Consider the following 24022-nt stretch of genomic DNA (forward strand, 5'->3'; position numbering starts at 1 on the left):
TATCCTCTGCCCTAGATTTGTGCCGCACCACTCTATCTTTTTCCCTCTAGAAATCTGCCGTGCCCTATCCTTGTCCTCCAAGGATTGGTGCCGTGAACCCTAGCCTATATATACATATATTATGTCGCACAAAATCAGAGAGCTTTAAAGAGAATTTCAGAGGGAAAAATATAAAGAGTGCCACAACAAGGAAGGAATAAGAAGAAAGACTTGTGCTGTGACCTGCCATCCAAGGCCATTGGAGTACCGAAGCGTTTCTGGGTTCTTTCTATCCTTAGTTTTAGTTCAATGTTTAAATTAGATTGGTTTTGTTTAATTGCAAACATGTGGAACTAATTTCATTTTAGCTAGAGGTGAATTCAAAGCCATGACCATATGTGTTATATGAATTGATTACATCCAGCTATTGTTTCGTAAAACATGAATGCGATTTACTTATCTGTTTGATTGATAACTTATTCTTGTATGTTGATTAAGGATGCATACTTAGTTTGCATGCATGAATCTGATGCTAAAATATAAGGGAATTTCACCTAATAGTTATGAACTTATATTTATATGTAGTGGAAGTCACTAGTCATGAATGTGTTAAGTAAATCCATGGCAGGAGTATCATGCAGTTCATAGTGACGAATGCCATGTCAATGCTTATGATTTTCATAGAACTTAATGATCTTTGATATGTATCTCTATCATGCAGTTCGTATAGGGAACTTGATAAGAATAATTTGATTGCGTCACCGAGTCCAATTCAATGAAATTCGGAAAATTTGAGAGTTAATTAGTGTTGTTCATGGTTAACTTGGGGCATTGTCATTCATGGTTTATAGGAATAATAACTTATCGATTTGTATGCATATGGTTCATGTGTGGAGAAGAATCCTCTAGCTAGCCTTTCACCCCTTAAGTCACCTTAATTTCGTGCAACCTTTACTTAGTTCTGCAACTTATTAGTTTTAAGTCAATTTTCGTCCAAACAAACCCCCCTTTCGTGTTTTGAGTCAATTTAGTTAGATTTTCATCCAAATCACCCTTTAGTGCTTGTTTTGAGTTATTTGAGTCAGTTTAGCTTAGTTTTATGTTTTTAAGTCTTGTTTGTGTTGATTAGCATCCTTTATAATCCCCAGCCTAGAATGATCCCTACTTACGTGTACTACAATTGTCTAAAAAGGGTTTAATTTATGTGTTAGTTTCTATCACATCAAATGTTGGCATCGTTGCCAAGGATTAGTAAAATTGCTAATCCTTCTGTTTTTTGTTTATTTTACTTTTGATATTTGATTTAGTTTTCTTTCTTTGATTTTAGGTACTAGAGAAGCATAACATGGCAATTGCTAGTCTTCAAGCTCAAATGGCGAATCTTACTTCTCAGTTGTCGCAGTATATCGAAAGGACCACAATGCAAAGTGTCCCTACATTTTGTGTGTCCTATAGGCAAGGATATCAAACTCATCAACGTCCTTAATTAACTGAAAATGGAGGTGCCTGGGGTTATTGAGGCCATAATCAATTAAGGAACAACCTGTTTTCCAACACTTACAATTTAGATTGGAGAGATTATTCAAATTTTATGTGGAGGAAACAACAACAATTTCAACAAGATAGATATTGGCAACAATCTGAGTTCTATTCAAGACCTATGCAGCCACCACAGCCTCCCCCATAACAATTCCAATTGAATTCAAGTATGTACATGGATAATGATAAAATTCTTGATGTACTAACTTCTTTGACACAGGGTTTACAAAATCAAGCCAAAGAGATGGGTGAAGTGAATAAGCAAATTGGGTAGATGACGGAATTTGAATAATTGGTAATACAAGTCAATATCCCGCTCCTTGATGCGATAAAGCAAATTCCGAAGTATGCTAAATTTTTGAAGAAGCTTTGTACAACAAAGAAACGAATTTGGGAGAAAAAGGGTGCTACATGTAAATGAAAATGTCTCTGCAATGTTGCAAAGGAAATTGCCACCTAAATGCAAAGATCCAGGTAGTTTCACTATCCCTTGTGTAATTGGTAATACAAGGTTTGAACATGCTATGCTCGATTTAGGTGCTTCCATTAATGTCATGCCATATTTTGGTTATGCTTCTATGAATCTAGGAGAGCTTAAAAATGATGGAGTTATCATCCAATTAGCCGATCGTTCTAATGCATATCCGAAAGGAGTTTTGGAAGATGTTTTGGTGCAAGTTAACCACTTGATATTTCCAGCAGATTTTTATGTGCTTGACATGGAAGATTCAACCTATTCTACACCATTACTGATCCTACTTGGGAGACCTTTCATGAAAACAGCCCGCACCAAGATACATGTGTTCAAAGGAGCGTTAACTATGGAGTTTGGTGGCGATATGATTAAATTCAATGTTTCTGAATCTGTTTAGAATCCTAATGATGTTTGTTCTTGTTTTGCCATAGATGTGATTAAAAATTTAGGGCTGGAACGTTCAGCAGCACCAATCAAGAAAGATGTATCTAGAACCACCATAGAAGAAGGAATTGGAGTAGAGCACAAGGAATACGCCACTACCCTCAAAATACCCAATCTGGCCAAGAGCATCCCTAGTGAATTTATTGACAGTGTTGCTACTTTTGAGCCTTCGTCGCAGTATATTGGTGAGCCACCTATTCCAATTCCAATTCCTACTTCAATTAATAGGTTGTTACCTTTTTTCGTGCAGGTACCCAATCAAATCCAAGGTGGTGGGACAGTTTACGTTGACTTTTGGAAACGTAACGCCAAAATTAGGAAGGATCACTATCCCCTGCCGTTCATAGATCCAATGTATGAGTATTTTGAGGAGCGTGTCGTGGAGGAAATACCCTTTCATGCCGTGGACCCTAATGGAGCTTAAAATGAGGTATCGTCCGGCTGGAAGACGTTAAAGCAAGCGCTTCTTGGGAGGCAACCCATGCGTTCAAATAAAGAAGACCTGCGAATCTCCGGCTCCAAAACCAAATTTGCGTTCATTAACCCTACTCTTTATTGCTTTTACCTTGCCATAATTGTCATGTTTGTTAATTGTGTTGTTTGATTGTTTGCGTGTGAGTCTATGTTTGAAACATTGAGGACAATGTTTGGTTTAAGTGTTGGGGGGGGGGGGGGGTTAAACGAAGTGTTTTTCATGAATGTTCGTTGGATTTCACCACCTAGCACTTCTAAAGTTGTTACTCACTATTTTTAAGTGTTTTTATTGTGTTTTGAAGGTTTTAAAAGGAAAATACGAAAATTTGAAAGAAAAAGAAAACAAAAAAAAAATCGAAAAAAGTTTTGAAAAACTCAAAAAGAGTCGTTTTTGTGTGTTTGTGTCTTAGGGTACCTTCCAACACAATGATGAGGATTTGGTTTTTAATTGCATAACTGTTAAAGAAAGTTAAAAACATGGGTGGAAGTTTGATATGCTCTTTGGTTTACGCTTAGTTGTAGTTGTCATTTTCAAATTCACATGTAATCACAAAAAGAAAAAAAAAAAAAAAAAGTTTTTGTAACATGCTTGAAGGAAGGAACTCAAACTAACGCTACAACCCTGAGAGACTTGAGCCTAAACTTTATTTGGAGAGTTATTAATCTGTGATGTTTTTGTTTTTTAAAGTCGTTGCATGATCTCATTAGTTCTTTGCTTGGTTGCTACTTAGAAAGCGTTTTCATCATTATAGATCCAAATACTAGAACTCATGTCCATTTCATTCAAAGCATAAAATTGAGTGCATAACAAATAACAAGATGAAGTTGTTTAGTTAAACCAAAGCCAAAAAGCCTTACCTTTTGCATATGTATTGTAGGTTTAACCCCGTTGAGCCTTAGTTAGCCTATTTTCTTTGTTAGCCACATTATCCTTACCTAGCCTAGAATAGGACTATCCATACCCTTGCTCTTAAAGAATAGTGGAGCATGACTTAGAGAGAATTCCTTTTGATCTACAATTTGCAGAAAAACAAGTGTAGGGGAAGGATTTGTCTTTATGAATTGGTGAAGTAGTACGTTTTGTGTTTCAAAAGAAAGAAGAAAAACAAACGTGGAAAAAGAAAGAGAAAAGAAAAAGTTGTGTAGAAAGGAAAGGAAAAGAGTTGAGAAATAAGTGAGAATGAACTCACAAGTATTGGTTGTTGAAGAAAGGGTCCAAAAGTTTGAATCTGGCCCTAAGTGATGTGTGAATCTTCCCTTCGTGGTTAAAGTTGATTTCTGCAATCAAAAGTGAATTCTAAGTATTAATTTCATTACTTTGCTTGCTATCGCTTTAAGAACTTTTGTTTATCCTTACCTTTCTTTGTTAGCCAATACCTTAGCCCCGTTACAACCCTTAGACTTCTATCTTGATTGTTATATGTTTCAATATGTGGAGTTTGAAATTGGTATGAGCATAAGTTATCCCTGGTTTTCGCGTCTAAGTAGTGGCATTCCATTCATGAGATCATATACATGTTTATGTTAATAATTCCAAAAAGTGCTTTCTTTGTTATAACATATGTGAGTGTTAGTCTACATGGTTACATCAATCTTCTCACATATACTTAGTGTAGGGAGTGTAGTCAGAAAATCTGTGTGAAAATAGAGAGTATGTCCGATGAGGAATTGAGGGATTCTCTAAGATGTCCGGTGAGGAATTGAGGGATTCTCTAAGGCATGTTACTACTTTCAAAATTTTGTTTTAATTGATTATATGGGAGCTAGTGAGTGGTAATTGCGGTTAAGTGTATACTCAAGAGTAAGGATGGCTAAAATCTATGTGAGTAGTGATTTTTAACTTGTCATGTTTCATTGGAAATCCCTGAGGCAATTGTTGGAAGGTTTAAGTTGTGTTTTGGTTTTTTTTTTTTTTTGCTCGGGGACTAGCAAAAGCTGAGTGTGGGGGAATTTGATAGGAGCATATTTATGCAACTTTGTTAACCTATTTCCTTGCATTTACTCAGTTAGTTTCTATTTATTAGAGTGTTTTAATTCATTTTTGTGTGTTTGTAGGTTCAAATGGCAAAAGTGGCAAGAAAAGGCAATTTGGAGCATTTAGAGCAGTTTTGGGCTTGGAATGGATAGCACATGCATGGAGCGAGGTGGATGGATGCTTTTGAATATCAAAAGAGGCTATGAATGTGCTTAACATCTGGAGAAATTAATTCAAGATTTGGATGATAAGGAATCAACCAAAAAAAAAAAAGGAAACATTATCCAAACTACCTTATCTTATCCAAACCTTATCCAACCTTATCTTATCTTATCCTATCCTAATCTTATCCTACCTTAATTCCAGCTGCAAGGGGGAATCAATTTCACATTAAATCACCTAAATATCTGGTTCTAGAAGCCCTATCCTCTGCCCCTAGATTTGTGCCGCACCGCTCTATCCTTTTCCCCCTAGAAATCTGCCGTGCCCTATCCTTGTCCTCCAAGGATTGGTGCCGTGAACCCTAGCCTATATATACATATATTATGCCGGACAAAATCAGAGAGCTTTAGAGAGATTTTCAGAGAGAAAAATATAAAGAGTGCCATAACAAGGAAGGAAGAAGAAGAATGACTTGTGCCGTGACCTGCCATCCAAGGCCATTGGAGTGCTGGAGCGTTTCTGGGTTCTTTCTATCCTTAGTTTTAGTTCAATGTTTAAATTAGATTGGTTTTGTTTAATTTCAAACATGTGGAACTAATTTCGTTTTAGCTAAAGGTGAATTCAAAGCCATAACCATATGTGATATGAATTGATTACATCCAGTTATTGTTTCGTAAAACATGAATGCAATTTACTTCTCTGTTTGATTGATAACTTATTCTTGTATGTTGATTAAGGATGCATACTTAGTTTGCATGCATGAATCTAATGCTAAAATATAAAGGAATTTCTCCTAATAGCTATGAACTTATATTTATAAGTAGTGGAAGTCATTAGTCATGATTGTGTTAAGTAAAACCATGGCAGGAGTATCATGCAATTTATAGTTACGAATGCCATGTCAATGCTTATGATTTTCATAGAACTTAATGATCTTTGATATGTATCTCTATCATGCAATTCATATAAGGAACTTAAAAAGAATAATTTGATTGCGTCGCTGAGTCCAATTCAATGAAATTAGGAAAATCTGAGAGTTAATTAGTGATGTTCATAGTTAAGTTGGGGCATTGTCATTCATGGTTTATGGGAATAATAACTGGAAATCGATTTGTATGCATATGGTTCATGTGTGGAGAAGAATCCTCTAGCTAGCCTTTCACCCCTTAAGTCACCTTAATTTCGTGCAACCTTTACTTAGTTTTGCAACTTATTAGTTTTAAGTTATTTTTCGTCCAAACAAACCCCCTTTTTGTGTTTTGAGTCAATTTAGTTAGATTTTCGTCCAAATCACCCATTTGTGCTTGTTTTGAGTTATTTGAATCAGTTGAGCTTAGTTTTACGTTTTTAAGTCTAGTTTGTGTTGATTAGCATCCCTTCTAATCCCCGGCCTAGAACGATCCCTACTTACGTGTACTACAATTGTCTAAAAAGGGTTTAATTTGTGTGTTATTTTCTATCACATCAACAATGTGTTGTTCAAGGATGTTGTAGGAAATCGATAAGCAAAAGAAATAATTGTTTAAGCAAGGAGAAGAAATGTTCAATCTCCAGGTGGGCAAAAATGAGATGGAAGAAGAAGAGGATAAGGATTGTAAAAAGAGAGATGACGAAGCAATAAGCCAAAGAGCCTCACATTCCCGTCAAGTCATCTAAGATGTGGCTCAAATCTCCAGTCCCAGCCGTTCCTCAAACATTGATAGAAGCAAGTAACGACGAGGTACGAATCTCTTGTACGATTATTTTGTCCATAACAGTGTATTCCTTGATACGTACTTTAGACGTCGTTTTAGAATAGAATGACATTTGTTCAACAAAATCATGATTGCTGTTTGCAACCATGATTCTTACTTTGTGCAAAAGAATGATGTTTTTAATGTTATGGGTCTCCTTCCTGAGCAAAAAATTATTGCTGCCTTATGGATGCTTGTATATGGAGCATCTGCAAACCAAGTGGATAAGATAGCAAGGATGGAGAAATCAACCATTCTTGAGTCCCTGATGAGGTTTTGCTCCACAATCAAATCTATCTACACTATAGAGTACCTCCGGAGACCCACTGAGATGAACTTGCAAAGGCTTCTGAAGAAGGGTAAGGTGCGAAGTTTTCCTGGGATGATTGGAAGCATCGATTGTGTGCACTGGACCTGCAAAAAATGTCCAAGTGTATGGCATGGAGCTTATGGGGACAGAAAATGAGCAAAAAGTATTATTTTGGAGGTGGTGACATCATTTTATACATGGATTTGGCACGCTTTTTTCGGTGTTTCGGGAGCTCGAAATGACCTCAATGTCCTTGCCCAATCCCTAGTGTTCAACGATGTCTTGCAAGGAAAAGCACCAAGAGTCACGTACTGGTTCAACGAACATAAGTACCACGGGCCATACTACCTAGTAAAGGACATTTACCCAAGGTGGTCATCGTTTGTCAAAACAGTGCCACATATATGAAATGCAAAGGAAAAACACTTTGCACGCTGTCAAGAGGGGTGTAGGAAGGATATGGAGCATTGTTTTAGTATCCTCCAAGCTTGTTGGGCGATTGTTAGGGGTGTTGCCAGAATGTTTGATTTAGAGTTGCTTCGATACATCATGATGATGTGCATCCTTCTTCACAACATGATTATGGAAGATGAGTATGATTATGATGTCGTTGATGAATATAAGCTATACACGATGAACAATTCCAAAACATAAATATATTGTGCTCATGATGCCACCGAAGAACCTGTGCAACATGAGCCATTACAAGGGGATGGACGTTACAATGAAAGGCTCATTCAACAATATACTTCACTTCAGGACGCATATATTCACAATGCCCGGCAAATTGACTTGATAATGCACCAGTGGGAATTAAAACAAGCTCAAGAAACTTAAGTTCATTTAGTGTGTTTGTTTTTATTTGGTGTTTATTTGATTTTATTTGGTGTGTTTATGTCATTTGAATAAGGATTCTCTTAGTTTAAATAAATTATGAAATTAAATAAATATACTCTTAGTTTAAATAAAGTACTAAATTCAATAAAGTGGAAACAACATAAAGTACTTTATTCAATAAATAAGAAATTACAACCCAAAGTGATTGGAAAATTATGGGCTTCGATTAAAAACAAATTCTCTAGTCCCTCGTGAATGGAAAATCATCACCTAACCAATTTGTGGTGCTAGGACCATCTCCTCTTGCTCTCGCTTCTCTTGCACACCTCCTTCGCACCACTTCCGTTTTCTCCTAATTCCAGAAATATTTAGAATTCAGAGACATCACCTCTACAAGCTCCATCATAATGTCATGATCTTGTTGAGCCCTTTTTTCTTCTTTAAGCTCTTCCTTTTCTTGCCTATGTAGCTCTTTTTCTCTCTCATTAGCTTGAAATAATCTCTTAGTAGCTGTAGCTTTTGTCTCATCTCTAGCCTTATCAGCCTCAAATTTAGCTATTTCCTACGCCAAAGTCAATTCACCTTGGCGAACAAGTTCTTCCATATATTTTGCTTAATCATTCTTGGAAGCACTCCCTTTTCTCTTTGAAGCCTTCTTACCTTGAGGCCTAATTAGATAACGGGTCGACCCTGACCCATGTTCAGGAGTCGTTTCCAGCACTTGTTCTGTGTTGTTTTCATGAACATGCAAGTCATGATCGGGCGTAGAGTGTAAAAGGGTGTTGTTCATGACAACATTTGGATTTAGGACAATCTTTAACAATATTCCAACATTCCCACCGGGTGAATGATTTGTTTTTTATTTTGGTTTTGGCATTATACCAAGCTTGTGCTTGAAGTGTCTACACAAAGCGGGAGAAGAAATAATTATAATCAAAGTAACTAATGTAAATTTGGGTATAGTACAAACAAATAAATCATATATCGTTACCTGATCTGTGAAATTTTCCTCACTTCGAATATTACTACTAGCTTGTGCCAATGCGTCTATCCAATGACTAAACGATTGGCTGAGTGTTCTCCAACGACTGGACATCGATTCTTTGGTTCTTTTCCCACCAATTTTCTCAAGAAAAAGGGTATGAATAAGACTCCACATTTCTCGCAACTGCATCTCATTACCTGTAATTGGATCATAAGTAAATTCAACCTAGCTGATAGGAGCATATTTAGGCGACTTAGTTGGCTTGTTTTCGTACATTTATGTTGTTAGTTCATAGTTATTTTAGTAGTTTAAGCTATTTACGTGTGTTTTTAGGTTCATATGGCTAAGAAAGCAAAAATGTGCATTTTGGAGCAAAATTGGACTTGGAATGGATAGCTTATGCTTGGAGCAAAAGGAATGGATGAAATTGAAGACCTAAAGGAGTTAGGATTCCTAATCACAAGAGGATTCCTAATCAAATGAGGAATCCTAGTCAAAGAAGGTTTCCTACTTGAAGTAGGAAAGTTAAGCCAAGGTTTCCTATTTTGGTTTAACCTTTCCTAATCCTAAATGTCCTTAAATTCCAGCAAGTTTGAAGGCACCTTATGTATTTTAGGACACAAATAAAGCTTCCCTTGCAACCCAAGTTCCTTGCCGTGCATCCCTTAGGTGATTCCTTTCCTTGCCGTGCAAGGGAGGTCCTTATTTCCTATTTTAAGTCATTAAAACAATTCCTTTTTCACCTCAAACTTAGCCACATCTCACGTACCTTTTCTAGTCCAAAATCCTTGCCTAATTTCAGAAATAAAGCACATTCCCTCTTTCCTATCCTTTGCCGCAAATTACCTTTCCTTTTCCCTTTTTATTTCTGACTTTATGACTCATTTTCCTGATGGATTTGGGGTCTAATCCTTTCCTAAACTATGTAATAAACTCTAGGGATTCTTGCTCCCAAATAAATACCCAAGCCGAACCCTTCATTCAGCCCTAATCACCCTTATATACAATCTGCCCTCATTCACATAGAAACACATCCTTGCCGCAGCCTTCCATCAATCCTTCCACCATTCTCCTATTTCCATACCTTCACCCAAGCATCCATAGACCATCCCCAACCTTTGCCGCACCACCCTACCCTCCTAAATCCATTCACAACCCAGAAAATCATCCACAAATCACCCTAGACTTTTGTGCCGTGACTTAGCAAGGAAGAAGAGAAGAAAGACGAAGCCTTGGACGTTTGTGCATTCAAGTTGGAGTGTTGGAACGTTTTTAGGTGTAATCTATCTTTTGTTTTCAATGTTTAATTCAATTTTCCTTTGTTAACATGAGAGGCTAAACTTGTTTTAGCTAGGAGAGGCTTTGAAACCATGATTATATTTATGATATGAATTGATTAAGTCTAGTTGTGATTTCATAAATTGTGAATGCAATTTACTTAACCGTTTAATGGATAACTTATTCTTGTATGTTGATTAGGGAGGCCTACTTAATTTGCATGCTTGAATTTGGTGCTAGAATATAAGGGAGTTTCACATAATCGTCACAAACTTTTATTCACAAGTAGTTAAGGTTGTTTTCACAATCATGTTCAGTAAATTCCTAGCATGAGTATCATGATGTCATAATTACAAGTGCTTTGTCAATACTTATGACTTCCATTGAACGTAATGATCTTTTGAAGAATGCTTTGGGTTGTCGTATGATGTCATCCAATCCACTAACTTAAGGGAAATTTGAGGGTTAATTAGTGATGTCACGGTTAATCTGGGGTGTTGAGGTTCATGGTTTATCGGAAAAGCAACTGGAAATCAATTTATGTTTGAATGTATCGTGTGTGGAGAAGTATCCCTTGGCTATTTAATCATCCATTGGTTTTTCCCAAATTCGTCCAAATCTGTTTTAAGTCTTTAATTTACTTGTTTTTCTCTTAAATTCGTCCAAAACCAAATCCCCTTTACTTATTTGTTTCAAATCTGTCCAAAAGTGTGTTTTTGAGTCTTTTGAGTCAAAACCAATTGCATTTTCGTCCAAATTGAGTCCTAGAGTCTAAATTGAGTCTTTTTGATTGTTTTGAGTTGTTTTGAGTCTTTTAAGTTTGTTTTGAGTCATACAAGTTTAGTTAAGAGTCTTTTGAGTTTGTTTACGTGTTTTGAAGCATATTTTTACATCTTTGAGTCAATTTTCATTAGATTAGCAATCCCACCTAATCCCCGGCCTAGAACGATCCCTACTTATATCTATACTACAATTGTCAAAAAGAGGGTTTAATTTGAGTGCTATTATTTATCACATCACTAGCTAGAACACAACGTAACAGCTTCAATAAGCATCCAATTCGTACCTGCATCATTAGTCATTTTGTTGGAAACCAATTGGATTGAAACTTTGAGAGAAAGATTGGAATGTGGTTGAAAGTATTTGAGAAAATATGAAATTGTGGTGTTCGGTAGAAGATAATGAGAAGGTATTTATAGAAAAGTAAAATCAATTTTTTTTAATTTAAAAAAAAATTTGGATTTTTTATTAATTTTTTACATTTTTCATTAACTTAATTAATTTCTGCCGTTGGATTAAAAAAAAAAAAAATTTGAAATCCAACTCTCCAGCTTGTGCCACATGGCACAACGGTAATATATCTAATTCTTTTTCCTTTTTTTCTTATTTTTAAAAGCGAATAACGTGGACCCATCTGAAATCCAACAGATGATATTGTGCCACGTCATCTAGCCATTGGGGAGGGGAGGTTTGAATTTTTTTTAATGTTGCAAATCCAACGGTCCAAAAAATATATCTGTTGAAATCCACCGGACGAGAATGTGCCACGTGCCCCCATAAATGGTAACATTTCATACCTTTGGATTGTGGGCCCCATCGATTGAAAAGCTGTTAGTGATGCGCCCTTACGCAAATGTGTGCGACACACGCCTGATGCAAATTTTTTAATTACGTGGCTAACGTCAGCTTTTTAATCACGTCGCTGATGTAACGCTGACGTCAGCCTTGCATCATCCAGCCTCAGGTACTCGGGCCTGTGATTCGAGCCCGCCCTCTCACTCGGGTCCCCCTAAGCTCAATCGCCCACATGGGTTGGAGCAAGGAGCTAAGGCAGTTGGGTAGGAAATTCAGCCGGTCCATCGGGCTATTGAATACGGTAGAGTTGCTCTTATCCCCGTAGCCTTTTTTTCCTAGCCCCTTCATCTTAAGTAAACTAAAATAAAATTTTACTTCCTTCTCTCTCTTCTCCTTTTCTTTCCCCTTTCTTTCCCCAGTACGCAATATCCACACCCCACCATCCAATATCAATATGAACCACGAGGCCACGACCCACCCCATCAACAAAAACAAAATCCAATTTTCGGGTGAGAGTGATAAAAGTTGTTTCTTTCTCTACTGTTTGGGTCTGCAAATCGCAATTTCCTTAAGGATTTGGGCATTCGTTGTTCTAGATCACGTTCATCGTTGTGGCGTCATTTCAAACCCTGGTCAATTGTCGTTCCAAATCGCAGCATTCGTCGTTCAGTGCTACGGCATCGTTTCAGATTGCCAATGTGGGGTGGTCTATGCTATGAGAGAAACAAATACAAAGGGGATTGATCGATGAAGGTAGGAGTTATTTTAGGAATATACATGGGTATTTTAGGTAGAAAACTTTGATTCGTGATGGATCCTAAACCTGGAATCAGAGCCGGCCGTGAGATTTTAGGGGCCCTGTGCGAAAGTGAATTAGAGGCCTTCAAATTGAGAATTAATTTTTTTTTTTATTTTCAATTTTCAGTTTTGCTTTCTATAAATTCTAATAGCACAAACAAATAAAACAAATCAACTGACAAAAAGGTGAATTATTTTTTTCTTAATTACTTAAAGGTCTAGCCACTTAGTACTACAATCTAGTGGTATTCCTCTTCACTTATAAGTGAGAGGTCTTAGGTTTGATTCTTACCAAAGACAAGTTTGAACCACATCATTGCTAGTCTATTGTGATGCTAAGCTTCATCCCTTCTCCTTAGCATAAATAAGATCGTTGGTTTAAAAAAAAAAAAAAAAAAAAAAAGACTTAAAGGTCTAGGGTTAGAATTTTTATTTTAGTTTTGTGGAATTTTTATATTATTTTTATGGAAGTTTATGCATTTAATAATTATAAAGTAAAAAATGATGTTAGCAAAGCCTCGAACCCATTCCCAAACGGATACAGAGAAACATAAGTACCACTTGTGCTAACAGTTGATTTTATAATGTTTTTACACATATTGGTATATAAACGTATATTCATGTAAAATTGAAAAATCGGGGGCCCTGTGTGGTGGCACCACTTGCACACCTTCAGGGCCGGCCCTGCCCGGAATTTGATTACCACCTCTTCAGATGTAATCCAATTCTGGGGAAATCCGGAATTTAACTCCTGAATTGGGCGGACCCCACATAAAATCTGATTCCCCAATTGCTGGTAAACAGCAGAATGCTTCGGGAGGAATTCAATTTTGTTTCTCTCCATTCCACTCCCGATTGGTAAACATGCCATAATATTGGAGATACCCTAATGCACATTCTAAATTTGTTAAAGTTTATGTGGGGAAGTAATTCCGCACAAGCGCAAAACTGCTTTGGTGTTTCTGTAACTAAAAATGAAAAGACAAGTAAGACCTTGTCACTTCAATTTGGTGTGAGCCAAAAGCTCTTCGATCCTGAGTCGGGCTTAGAAAATGAGATGAAAACTAAGCTCTTTTTCTTGGAGTAGGATTCTCTCTCTCTTTTTTTCCCCTCTCCTTCCCTCCCCTCCTATTTGAATGGTCACGCTTAAGCCACGTCAACATCTTATATTAATTTTTTATAGAAAGAGAAAGATAAAATAGAGAATGTGAGAGGAGGGAATGGAAGGGGTTGGAAAGAAGATGGGAGAGAATCCTAATCCCTTTTTCTTTGGGCAAGAAGACCAAGCTCTACATTTCATGGCCAAGGACAATTAGTACTCGTTGATGGGTGACATGCCTTTATAAAGTGGCAAGTTTGAGATTAAAGATCATTCATTAGTGTAAATTTTATAGGCTCAATATGGCCTACCATTATTATCACCAATATTTTTTCAACTTAATAAAAAAAGCCATTGGTGATATTAAGATTGGAATCTCTCATGTATTAATTGTATATTATTTTGTTGTATGGCCGATGAGAGATCCTATTCTCCACCAATTAAAGTATGCATGTCGCTTCTTAAGTGGTTGGTTTGAACTCCAAGTTATCCCACCCATTTTAGTTTGTAACATTTTACTAATGAAGACATGATGAGGGACACCAATTAACAGGCTCATTTATACAAGACACTTAACTTCATCCCATGTCATGCATGACTTATGTCTGGCCCATGATAATAGGGTATACTTTAGTGATCCAACGGATATTTTCATATCGAGCCTTGCTAGGTTTAGTCTCATGCATCTCCAAGCCAACTTGCACTTGTAAACGCTAGCTATGTGTCTAAAAAGTATATTATTCTTCCAATAAACAATTAACATGTAGTAAAATAGTTTTCTTACCAAGCACAATAAACAAACTAAATGATTTTTTTTAAGAACAAACATGTACTGTAGTGGTGGTGCTCCAATATTGGGGAATGTGTCACTTGCAAAGAAGGTTTTCGCATCATGAACATGTGACTAGGTACGTACATGTCTACCTAAATTACATACTAATAAAACATCGTTTGTCAACCAAAAACTAATAAAAGTATTATTTTACCCTTTAATATAAAATTGAAAGGAGATATTAGAAAAGAAAACAATGTGAGCATTAAAGTAATTTTGTACGAACAAATTTTTACTGTTTGTTTTCTAAACCTCATAACTATGTTACTTTATCAGTAACTTCTAAACTCATTTTATCTCTTTCCTAACTACCTACTCCTATTATTTTGGGATGCCTGCCAACATGTTAAAAAAAAATAACTCCTCTCATAAATAAATTAAAAAACAAATATTAATAATATAAAAAATATATTTCTCAACACACAGAATGTGTGATCTTTGCTAGTATATATATATTTGAAGCCTTTAAGGGAAGGGATCTCCATATTTTACAAGGATGATCTACGAGGTGCAACTTGTAAAATATACGGTTCAGATTGATGAAGTTCGATGTGGAGTGGATCTCACAACTAATCCCCATTTTTTTTCAAAAAAGGGGGAAATGGTGATTAGTTACGGGGCCCACACCACATCAAACTTTAATGATCTAAACTGTCTATATTTCCAGTTGCACCTCATAGATCATCCTTGCAAAATATTAGTCAAACCAGAAATATTTGAGGCTTTTAATTGAGTTCAAAGAAATTGATGAACATTTTGTTCTCCAAAAAACATTAAAATTTCATCATGATAATTAAATAGACTAATGGTTTTAGATTGAATTGAATTTTTGTAAGGATGATCTATGAATCGAGACTTACAAAATAGACGGTTCTAGTCATTGAAGTTCGATGTGAAGTAGGCCCAATAACTAATTCCTAGTTTAAAAAAAAAAAAAATGGGAATCCATTCCTTTAAAGGGCCTATGTGTGTGTGTGTGTGTGTGTGTAGGTCTTTTAAGGAAAGAGATTCTTACCTTTTGAAAAAATAATGGGATTAATTTGTGAGACTCACTCCATATCGAACTTCAAAATATTTGAACTGTCTATTTTGTAAGTCTCCATTCATAGATCATTCTTGGAAAAATTCAATTTAATCCGAAATATATGCCCATTTGGTTGTCACGATGAAATTTCATGAATATAGTGGTAATCAGTTTCTTTGAACTCAATTAAATGACACAAATATTTCCAATTTGACTAATATTTTACAATAATGACCTATGCGGTTCAACTTGCGAAATAAACGATATGAATCGTTAAATTTGATGTTATGAGCCACATAACTTTACCTCATTTAGAAAAAGAGGGATCCTTTCCCTAAAAGTTTACGTATCTATATATGCGCATCAATGTTAAGAGAGAGAGAGAGGGAGGGAGGGAGAGGGGAGAGAGAGAGAGAGAGAGAGAGAGAGAGAGAGAGAGAGAGGAGTGAGAAGTTGTCCTCCCTGCAACTCTGTCGTCGTCCAGCAGCTCATCTGGACTGGAGAAATGAGTCTTCCAGTTCCCGCCATTAATTCCAATGCATACAAAATCAAAATACGCCAGAAACTGACAACATAAACCCCAAATTCATAAACCCATGACTTATTCCATCAACAATTCCAAAACCCACCAATCATTTCATACAAATTTTCAAACACAATCAATCATTTCATGTTTGATCTTAGTGACTTAAAGGCCCACTCAGCTAACAGACTACAATATTCATCGGGTACACATGGATTATATAACCATCACTCATTAGAAACCAAGACAAATATAGTCGAATGCAAAATCATTCCCACAGGATGGACTACCATTACTCCATTCGTTATTTTCGTGCTCTGCTTTTTTTTAACGGACTTTAAATTTCTTATTCGCATTAGCAATCTTATATAGATATCTTATAAAAAAAATTACAGATTATTGAATCTGGGATCAACAGAAGCAATTTACAACATTTCAGATATGGGATACAATACTAATTGACGTCTATAATGGAATTAAATTTGAAATCTAGAATTGACCCAAACTGAAATTTCTATTTTGGAAAAGCACTTACATTAGAGGACAGCCCACGAGGAGAGGATCATTTTTACCTCTTAGGTCGAGGTCCAATTCCTGCAGGCTTGGCTAGAAATTGGCCCGAAAACCCACAGTCACCGTTTCTTAGATCTGAAATTGAGAAAATTCGGTTACAAATTTGCAGAAACAAACTTAGGGGTTGGAAAGAGGACTGGAAGATGATTTTGGAGATAATTTGGCAGCCATTGGTGACTAGTGGACGGCGGCGTTGTTGCGTTAAAGAGAAAAGGAAGAGAGAGGATATGAGAGGGAGGAAGATCATTGAGGAGGAAATGGAGGATAGTTTAAGTGAGGTTGTGGTTGACAAGGAGAGCCCGGGGTTGGTGAGAGGCTTGGGTTGATTGGGAAAAGGAGAGACAGAGGAGAGACGGGACGAATTGAGAGGAAATGCTGAGGTTGAAAAGGAAGTGATAGGAGCATATTTATGCGACTTAGTTGACTTGTTTTCTTGCATTTACATAGCTAATTTCTACTTATTAGAGTGTTTTAGACTATTTTCATGTGTTTTCAAGTTCAAATGACTAAGTTGGCAAGAAAGTGCAATTTGGAGCATTTTAGAGCAGTTTTGGGCTTGGAATAGATATCACAAGACTGGAGCAAGATGAATGGACGTTTTTGAATATCAAAAGAGGCTAGGAATGTGCTTAACATCTGGAAGAATTAAATTAAGGCTTGTAAGACAAGGAATCAGCTGAAAACAATATCCAACCTTATCCTTTCTTATCTAGTCTTATCTTATCTTATCCCATATTATCCAAACTTTATCCTATTTAATCCAACATTATCTAAACTTATCGCTAGCTGCAAAAGGAGTCCTTATCCTATTCTAAATACTTCCCATCTGATTCTAGGAGTCCTAATCCATCCAAATAACTCAATCCCTTTCCTCCTTGGATTTAGCCATTTTAACCCTATATATATATATATATATTAAGTTCCTACAGAGATTTAGGGGGAGTCTTTAGAGAGCCTTAAAGAGAAAAAAATCAGAAAAATTGCCACAACTTTGCAAGGAAGGAAGGAGAATAAGAAGTTTTGTGCTGTGACCTGCCATCCAAAGCCTTTAGGATATATATATATATATATATATATATATATATATTAAGTTCCTACAGAGATTTAGGGGAGTCTTTAGAGAGCCTTAGAGAGAAAAAATCAGAAAAATAGTTTTGTGCTGTGACCTGCCATCCAAAGCCTTTAGGATTGCTGGAGCGTTTCTAGGTGTATTCTATCCTTAGTTTTAGTTCAATGTTTATTTTAATTTGGTTTTCAATTATGATGAACATGAGGAACTAATTTCGTTTTAGCTAGAGGTGAATTCAAAGTCATGAACATATATGTGATATGAATTGATTACATCCAATTATTGTTTCGTAAAATATGAATGCGGTTTACTTATCTGTTTGATTGATAACTTATTCTTGTATGTTGATTAAGGGTGCACACTTAGTTTGCATGCATGAATTTGATGCTAAAATATAAGGGATTTTCACCTAATCATTATGAACTTATATTTGCAAGTAGTGGAGGTCGCTTGTCACGATCGTGTTAAGTAAATTTCTGGCAAGAGTATCATGCTTTTCATAGTTACGAATGCCATGTCAATGCTTATGATTTCCATAGAACTTAATGATCTTTGATATGTATCTCTATCATGTTGTTCATATAGGGAACTTGAGAAGAATAATTTGATTGTGTCGCTGAGTCCAATTCAATGAAATTAGGGAAATCTGATGGTTAATTTGTGCAGTTCACGATTAACTTGGGGCATTGTTATTCATGGTTTATTGGAATAAGAATTGGAAATCGATTTGTATGCATATGTGTCATGTGTGAAGCAGGACCTTCTAGCTAGCTATTCACCCATTAAAACACCTAATTTCGTCAAAAGTTATTTAGAGTCTTTAAATCTGTTTGCTTTTACTTTAAATTCGTCAAAACCAATCCCCACCTTTAATATTTCGTGTTTTACTTAGCTAGGACTTGTTTTACATTTGTTTCTTTTAGTGTTTTGAGTCAAGGTTAAGTTAAAATTCATCCAAAGTCATCTGTAGTTTCTGTTTTGAGTCAATTTGCTTGTTTTGTGCTGTTTTGAGTCTTTCTAGTTGTTTTGAGTCATTAGAGTCTAGTTTTCTGTTTTTGAGTCTAGTTTAGTGTTTTAGAGTTTAAAATTGAGTAGATTAGCATCCTTCCTAATCCCGGCCTAGAACGAACCCTACTTATCCATACTACAATTGTCAAAAGAGGGTTTAATTTGTATGGTACTATATATCACATCAGGAAGGGAAAGAGAGAGAGGAGAGGCGGAAGGAACGAATTGAGAAGAGTGAGGAGTGAAGATTGACAAGAGAGAGAGAGAGTGGTATTTTATTTTTTTTTTGGTCTAAAGAGAGAGTGGTATTCTTTTTTTTTTTATTTAAAACAAAAGGCACGAAAATATTATTGTGTTAGTTTGAAATTAATAAACAATCTTATTATTGTGGAAGGGAATTGTTATTAGCATTCCAAAAATCTCATTCTACACTCCTCATAAGTATATTTTTCTTTCTAATTATAGAAAATTTGGAGTGCCAAATGATATTTTTTGAGTGCTAATAACAATTCCCTTGTGGAATAGGAAAAAGTATATATGTAGAGGACACAAAGAACATACTTTTTATTTAAATATATTAAATTAGAGGGCACCAATACTGTTATCGTGTCTTTGTAAATTAATATTAAATTTTCATTTCTGACATTAAAGGGACACGTGAAAGCTGGATGGACATTTGGGCACAAAGTCTCGACTTTCATGCCCAATAATGTGTTTGTGTCAACTTTTTTTACATTTGGGCACAATACTTGGTGCCCTTTATAAAATGTGCACTGTTCCACCCTATTAGTGTTCAAAGGGACACAAACTCCTCATCTGTGTCCTCAATTTTGTATCCATAGCCCATTTTTCTTGTGATGGTAATTTCCAATTTTGAGCTTGTAGACTTACATAAGCGTTTATATATCTTACAGAAAGACTTACATGTCACGCATACACTGGTATCATTGTGTTCCATGCCAACAATACAATGATGTGTAAGTTTTTTTTTTTTTTTTTTTTTTTTTTCTACTTAGTATTGTACCATTAACATGGGACGCTACAATAGCAATATACATGTGCATATCAGTTGCTCGCAATAAGCTTTGTATTCAACATTAGGTGCACTAATATCTATCTACTTCATGATCATAAACTCGTCAGATTCTTATAATTCATCAAATATATTTCTGCAAACTTACATGAATACAAATATCACATGCATGCATTGCAAAAACGGTACTTTCAAAATCCAAAACCCTAAATCAACAAATTGAACCCCGTTGATTACTTTCATTTCCCAACGATGTTTCTCATGGGAATTATTTAAACACAAACCCACACAACTAATTCCAAATAATATATATATAAGAAAATACATATATAGAATCGTAGCCAAAGTTTATATTGAAATTAGCAATAAGTACTAGTACTAATTATAGGACTAATGTGCGGTCTAATACGCGTCTTCTTTTCGATCTTTCACTAGAGTTGGAGCGTTCAAGTAATGACTTCAACGCATTCTGCAAGAAGTTGACTGATTCAATCGTGTGATCTTTGTCTGCGGCAACAATAAACACGTTGCGAATTCTTCCCCCAAGAGTGGCAATTTCAGCTTTGATTGTCTTCAAATGGAGGGATTTTAGAATTTCAATTAGGTCAGGTAGGAGGTCGGAGCGGTCCTCGCAGCACAAAGAGGCCTTGAAAACAATTCTTCCATCGTTTGTATAATCATTAGAAGAAAGTACAGTGATTTCATCAGTTTCAGAAGGGAAGGTCTCGAGCTCTGCGATCTCTGACGTTTGTTGTTTCAGCTCTTTCACTCTCTGGACCACCTTGGCCAACAGGGAGGCTTTGTCTGTCTGAAAATTTTGTTTAAAAAAAAAAATAAAGGAGGAAGAAGAAAGATAAGAAACCCTAGTTGAGAAAAGCACAGCAACTTTCCCAGATAAGCATTTACCCTAAAGCCCAAAGTCTGACTACAACACCATATTGATCCCTTTTTCATTTTCAGAAACGGAATGTGCCACCGTACTTACAATTTGAACAATCAAAAGCTTCAAAGGACCGAACATATCCCAGACTTAGATTCTCATTTGTAATTTGTAAAAGCAATTCATGACAATAAATTCATAGAATTCTTGTTGGCATTGAGTACGTAAGAATGAATTAATTAATATCTAAATTAATTAGTACAAAAAGAAAAGTGTACATTAAATCAGTGAACGTAAAATCTTTGTTTCCTTGGTCAAAAGTAGCATAAAGTAGGATTTCAGGTCCAGTAGTACTGTCTTTTCTCGCCAACTTTTTTGGTTCTCACCAACAAAACATTAGTCAACAAAGAGAAAAAAATGATTGTGGAAGTGAAAAATGATCGATCTAGCGGCAAAGAAAAGTAAACTAGGAGGCGTCAAAGCTCAAAATTTCAAACTTCAAAGCGAAACCAATAGTAAATTAAACAACAATATTATAACCAGTTAACTTTGCAAAAACAAATTTGATAAATATTACCACAAAAATAAGAACAACAAATTTGATAATAATCGAGTATGTATATAGACAGGTACCTTGGAATTGCAAGGAAGAAGGCCTCGAAGCTTATCGAGGTGGGAGTTGATTCGCTCTCTCCTTCTTTTCTCGGCCTCCTTGTGATTCTTGAGAGCAGCAAGGGCTCTATCCTGAGGCGAGGCGTCATGTTCAGTACTAACCCCAGACAACTCCAAAGGGTAATAACTATAATTATTAGAAGAAGAGCTGCAAAAGCTCTGCATAGCTGACAACTGATGATCATTATTCACGCTGATTAAGCCGTTTTGGACAAGAAATCGGTAGAGTTCTTGGCTTTGATGATTACCCGGCTGCATGTTTGTGTGTGTGAGGAATTAGGGTTCTTTCTTGTGATTCTGATGAGTCTTCTCTCTGACTGGTTTCTGTTGTTGTGTAATTTGGACCAACCAAGTGATAGCTATATAAATGAGTGATGTATATGATATGAGTAGTGCTGAAATGAGTGTTGAAGACTTTCGGTGGTTTACTCTTTTCTCTTTAGGGTTTTTTATATATCCGTGAATTTTGGGGTGCAAATGGGTTCCAATTGATTTCTTTACTTTGTCCTTTATTGGGGGAAAAAGTGAACTTCTTATATGATATGAGTGAGAAAAAATGCTAGTTGAGTATTCTATATTTTTCTTAAAATAATACTTGGCTACTCAAAGGATGAGTTGGAATTCTTACTCAAAATTGTTCATTGTCAATTCATAGAACTTTATGTTTATGATCAGAACCATTTATATTATAAATCACTCTATAAATATCGCATTTACAAAAAAATCAATTAAAGCTGAGGTCATTTAGTCATCGAACTATACAACAACAGATGAACAGAATTTGTAAAAGTATTACAAACTGGTTGCGTATTTGCTGCAATAGACTGAATAAACGACCTTATTTTTAGTTCATTTTTTGCAAAGATGATCTTTATAGAATGATTCATAATATGGACGGCTTTGTTCATTAGCACAAAGCTTTATGATTCGAACACAAAGAGTCTTGAGTAGAAGTTCTTACTCATCCTAAATAGCCAAGCTTTGTTTTTTCTTCTTATCACAAACGACAATACTACTTTAATCTATACTAAAGAGAATATCATATTCATCAAAACAATATATCACTTGCAATCCCATATTTTTATTTTTTTCATGACATTTGCCACTAAAAAGATAATATAATATTATTAATTAGCACATCGTTGCTTTTTACAAATAATTTGATGTCTATAGCATTGTATATTTTTATTGTATATTGATAAAATTGTCGCAACCCAGCATTCCAGCAAGACCAAGCTTCGCATTTTCAATGTTACAATGTGTACAACATGACCCACCTACTATTTTACCATGTCAATGTTTCATTTCAAATTAATGGTACGCAAAGGAGAAAGGGGGCCAAAAGTCAAGCCATTTTTGTTGTTCGTATATTCTATTCTTTGTAACAATAAATTGCACAATCACATTTCTAGTTTGAAATTCAAATCAGAATCTATATATCCAGCATAAATATCTTGTTTGTTTAATTCGTTTTAAACGTTTGACATAGTTTTGTAAGCATAGATCGCTCATTTTCTTATGGTCCCTAAAAGAAATCATAGTTTGTCATGTTATTAATTTTTAAACATATAATAAACATATATAGATTTTTGGGTGAGTTCTCCATTTTTTTGAAAAAAAAAATAGAAATTAATTGTAGGATCCACTCCACATTGAACCTTAATGATGCAAACCATTTATTTGTAAATCTTGATTCATAGATTTCCATGCAAAAATTCAATTCAATCTAAAATCATTTGCCTATTTAATTGTCACTAGTGTTCACAATTTTTTTGAACTCAATTAGATGCCCCAAATATTTTCAATTTGGCTAATATTTTGTAAGGGTGATCTATGAGGTGTAACTTGAAAATAGACTGTTCGAATCGTTGAAGTTCAATGTGTTGTAGACCCCACAACTAATCTCCATTTTCTGAAAATAAATATGGGGATCTCTTACCTTTCAAGGCTCATGTAAATATATATATACACACACACACACACACACTGACTCCTTAAGGGAAGTGATTCCCATTTTTTTTTAAATGGGGATTAGTTATGGGTCCATATCACATCGAACTTCATCGATTCGAACCATCTATTTTATAAGTCTTGATTAACAGATCATCAGTCACAAAAGTTAATTCAAGCAAAAACCATTTGTCTGTTTCATTGTCATGATGAAATGACACACCCCGATCGAGATCAGGGCATGCTGGCCGTCACGTGGAAGTGACGTAACCATGTGCACAGTGCGGAAGCTAATAAAATAATAATAAAAGTAGTACGAATAAATAAAAAACCAGCTTTACACAAAGTAATAACAACAAGTGCAAGCGTAAGTGTGAACACAAAGCTCAGAGCACGAAGACCTAATGCAGTCCGGGAGAAAACGACACTACAAAATCACACTCGAAGGTGGTCCTACACTGGTAATAGTCTGTCAGATATGCCGGGGAAATCCTCAGGGAAGCCACCAAAAGTGCTAGCCAACTAAAACCTGGAGGGGCACAAAACAAAAAGTGTGAGTGGGCAAAAACAAAGCTTTTCAAAAAACCATTTCATAAACAAGTTCTAACCCCTCGCCGTAAAACCTGTATACTTCCCAGAAAATATAGTATACATATATATAAATCATGCTCGGAAAATATGCTACACCAGAACCTCGAAGTAAAATGCAAGTGCTCAGGTAATATCACATCAATGTCATATAATCTGTCAGCCGGAGTCACCTAACGTGACCTGTACGGCTGAATCTAGAGCTCA

At 35.7% G+C, this 24022-nt stretch overlaps 1 protein-coding gene across 1 annotated transcript; it reads right to left on the minus strand.

The window, feature by feature from the left end:
* Nucleotides 1–19923: 19923 nt before the first annotated feature.
* LOC137711981 (transcription factor bHLH106-like) lies at nt 19924–21596 on the minus strand. Its single transcript, XM_068451128.1, has 2 exons — nt 21239–21596; nt 19924–20533 (listed from the first exon to the last, which is right to left on the minus strand). The coding sequence occupies exons 1-2, from the start codon at nt 21533–21535 to the stop codon at nt 20108–20110; spliced, it is 723 nt and encodes a 240-aa protein (XP_068307229.1). The 5' UTR covers nt 21536–21596; the 3' UTR covers nt 19924–20107.
* Between the last annotated feature and the right edge of the window lie 2426 nt (nt 21597–24022).

Source organism: Pyrus communis, chromosome 13 (assembly GCF_963583255.1).
Source record: "Pyrus communis chromosome 13, drPyrComm1.1, whole genome shotgun sequence".
NCBI classification, from domain to species: Eukaryota; Viridiplantae; Streptophyta; class Magnoliopsida; order Rosales; family Rosaceae; genus Pyrus; species Pyrus communis.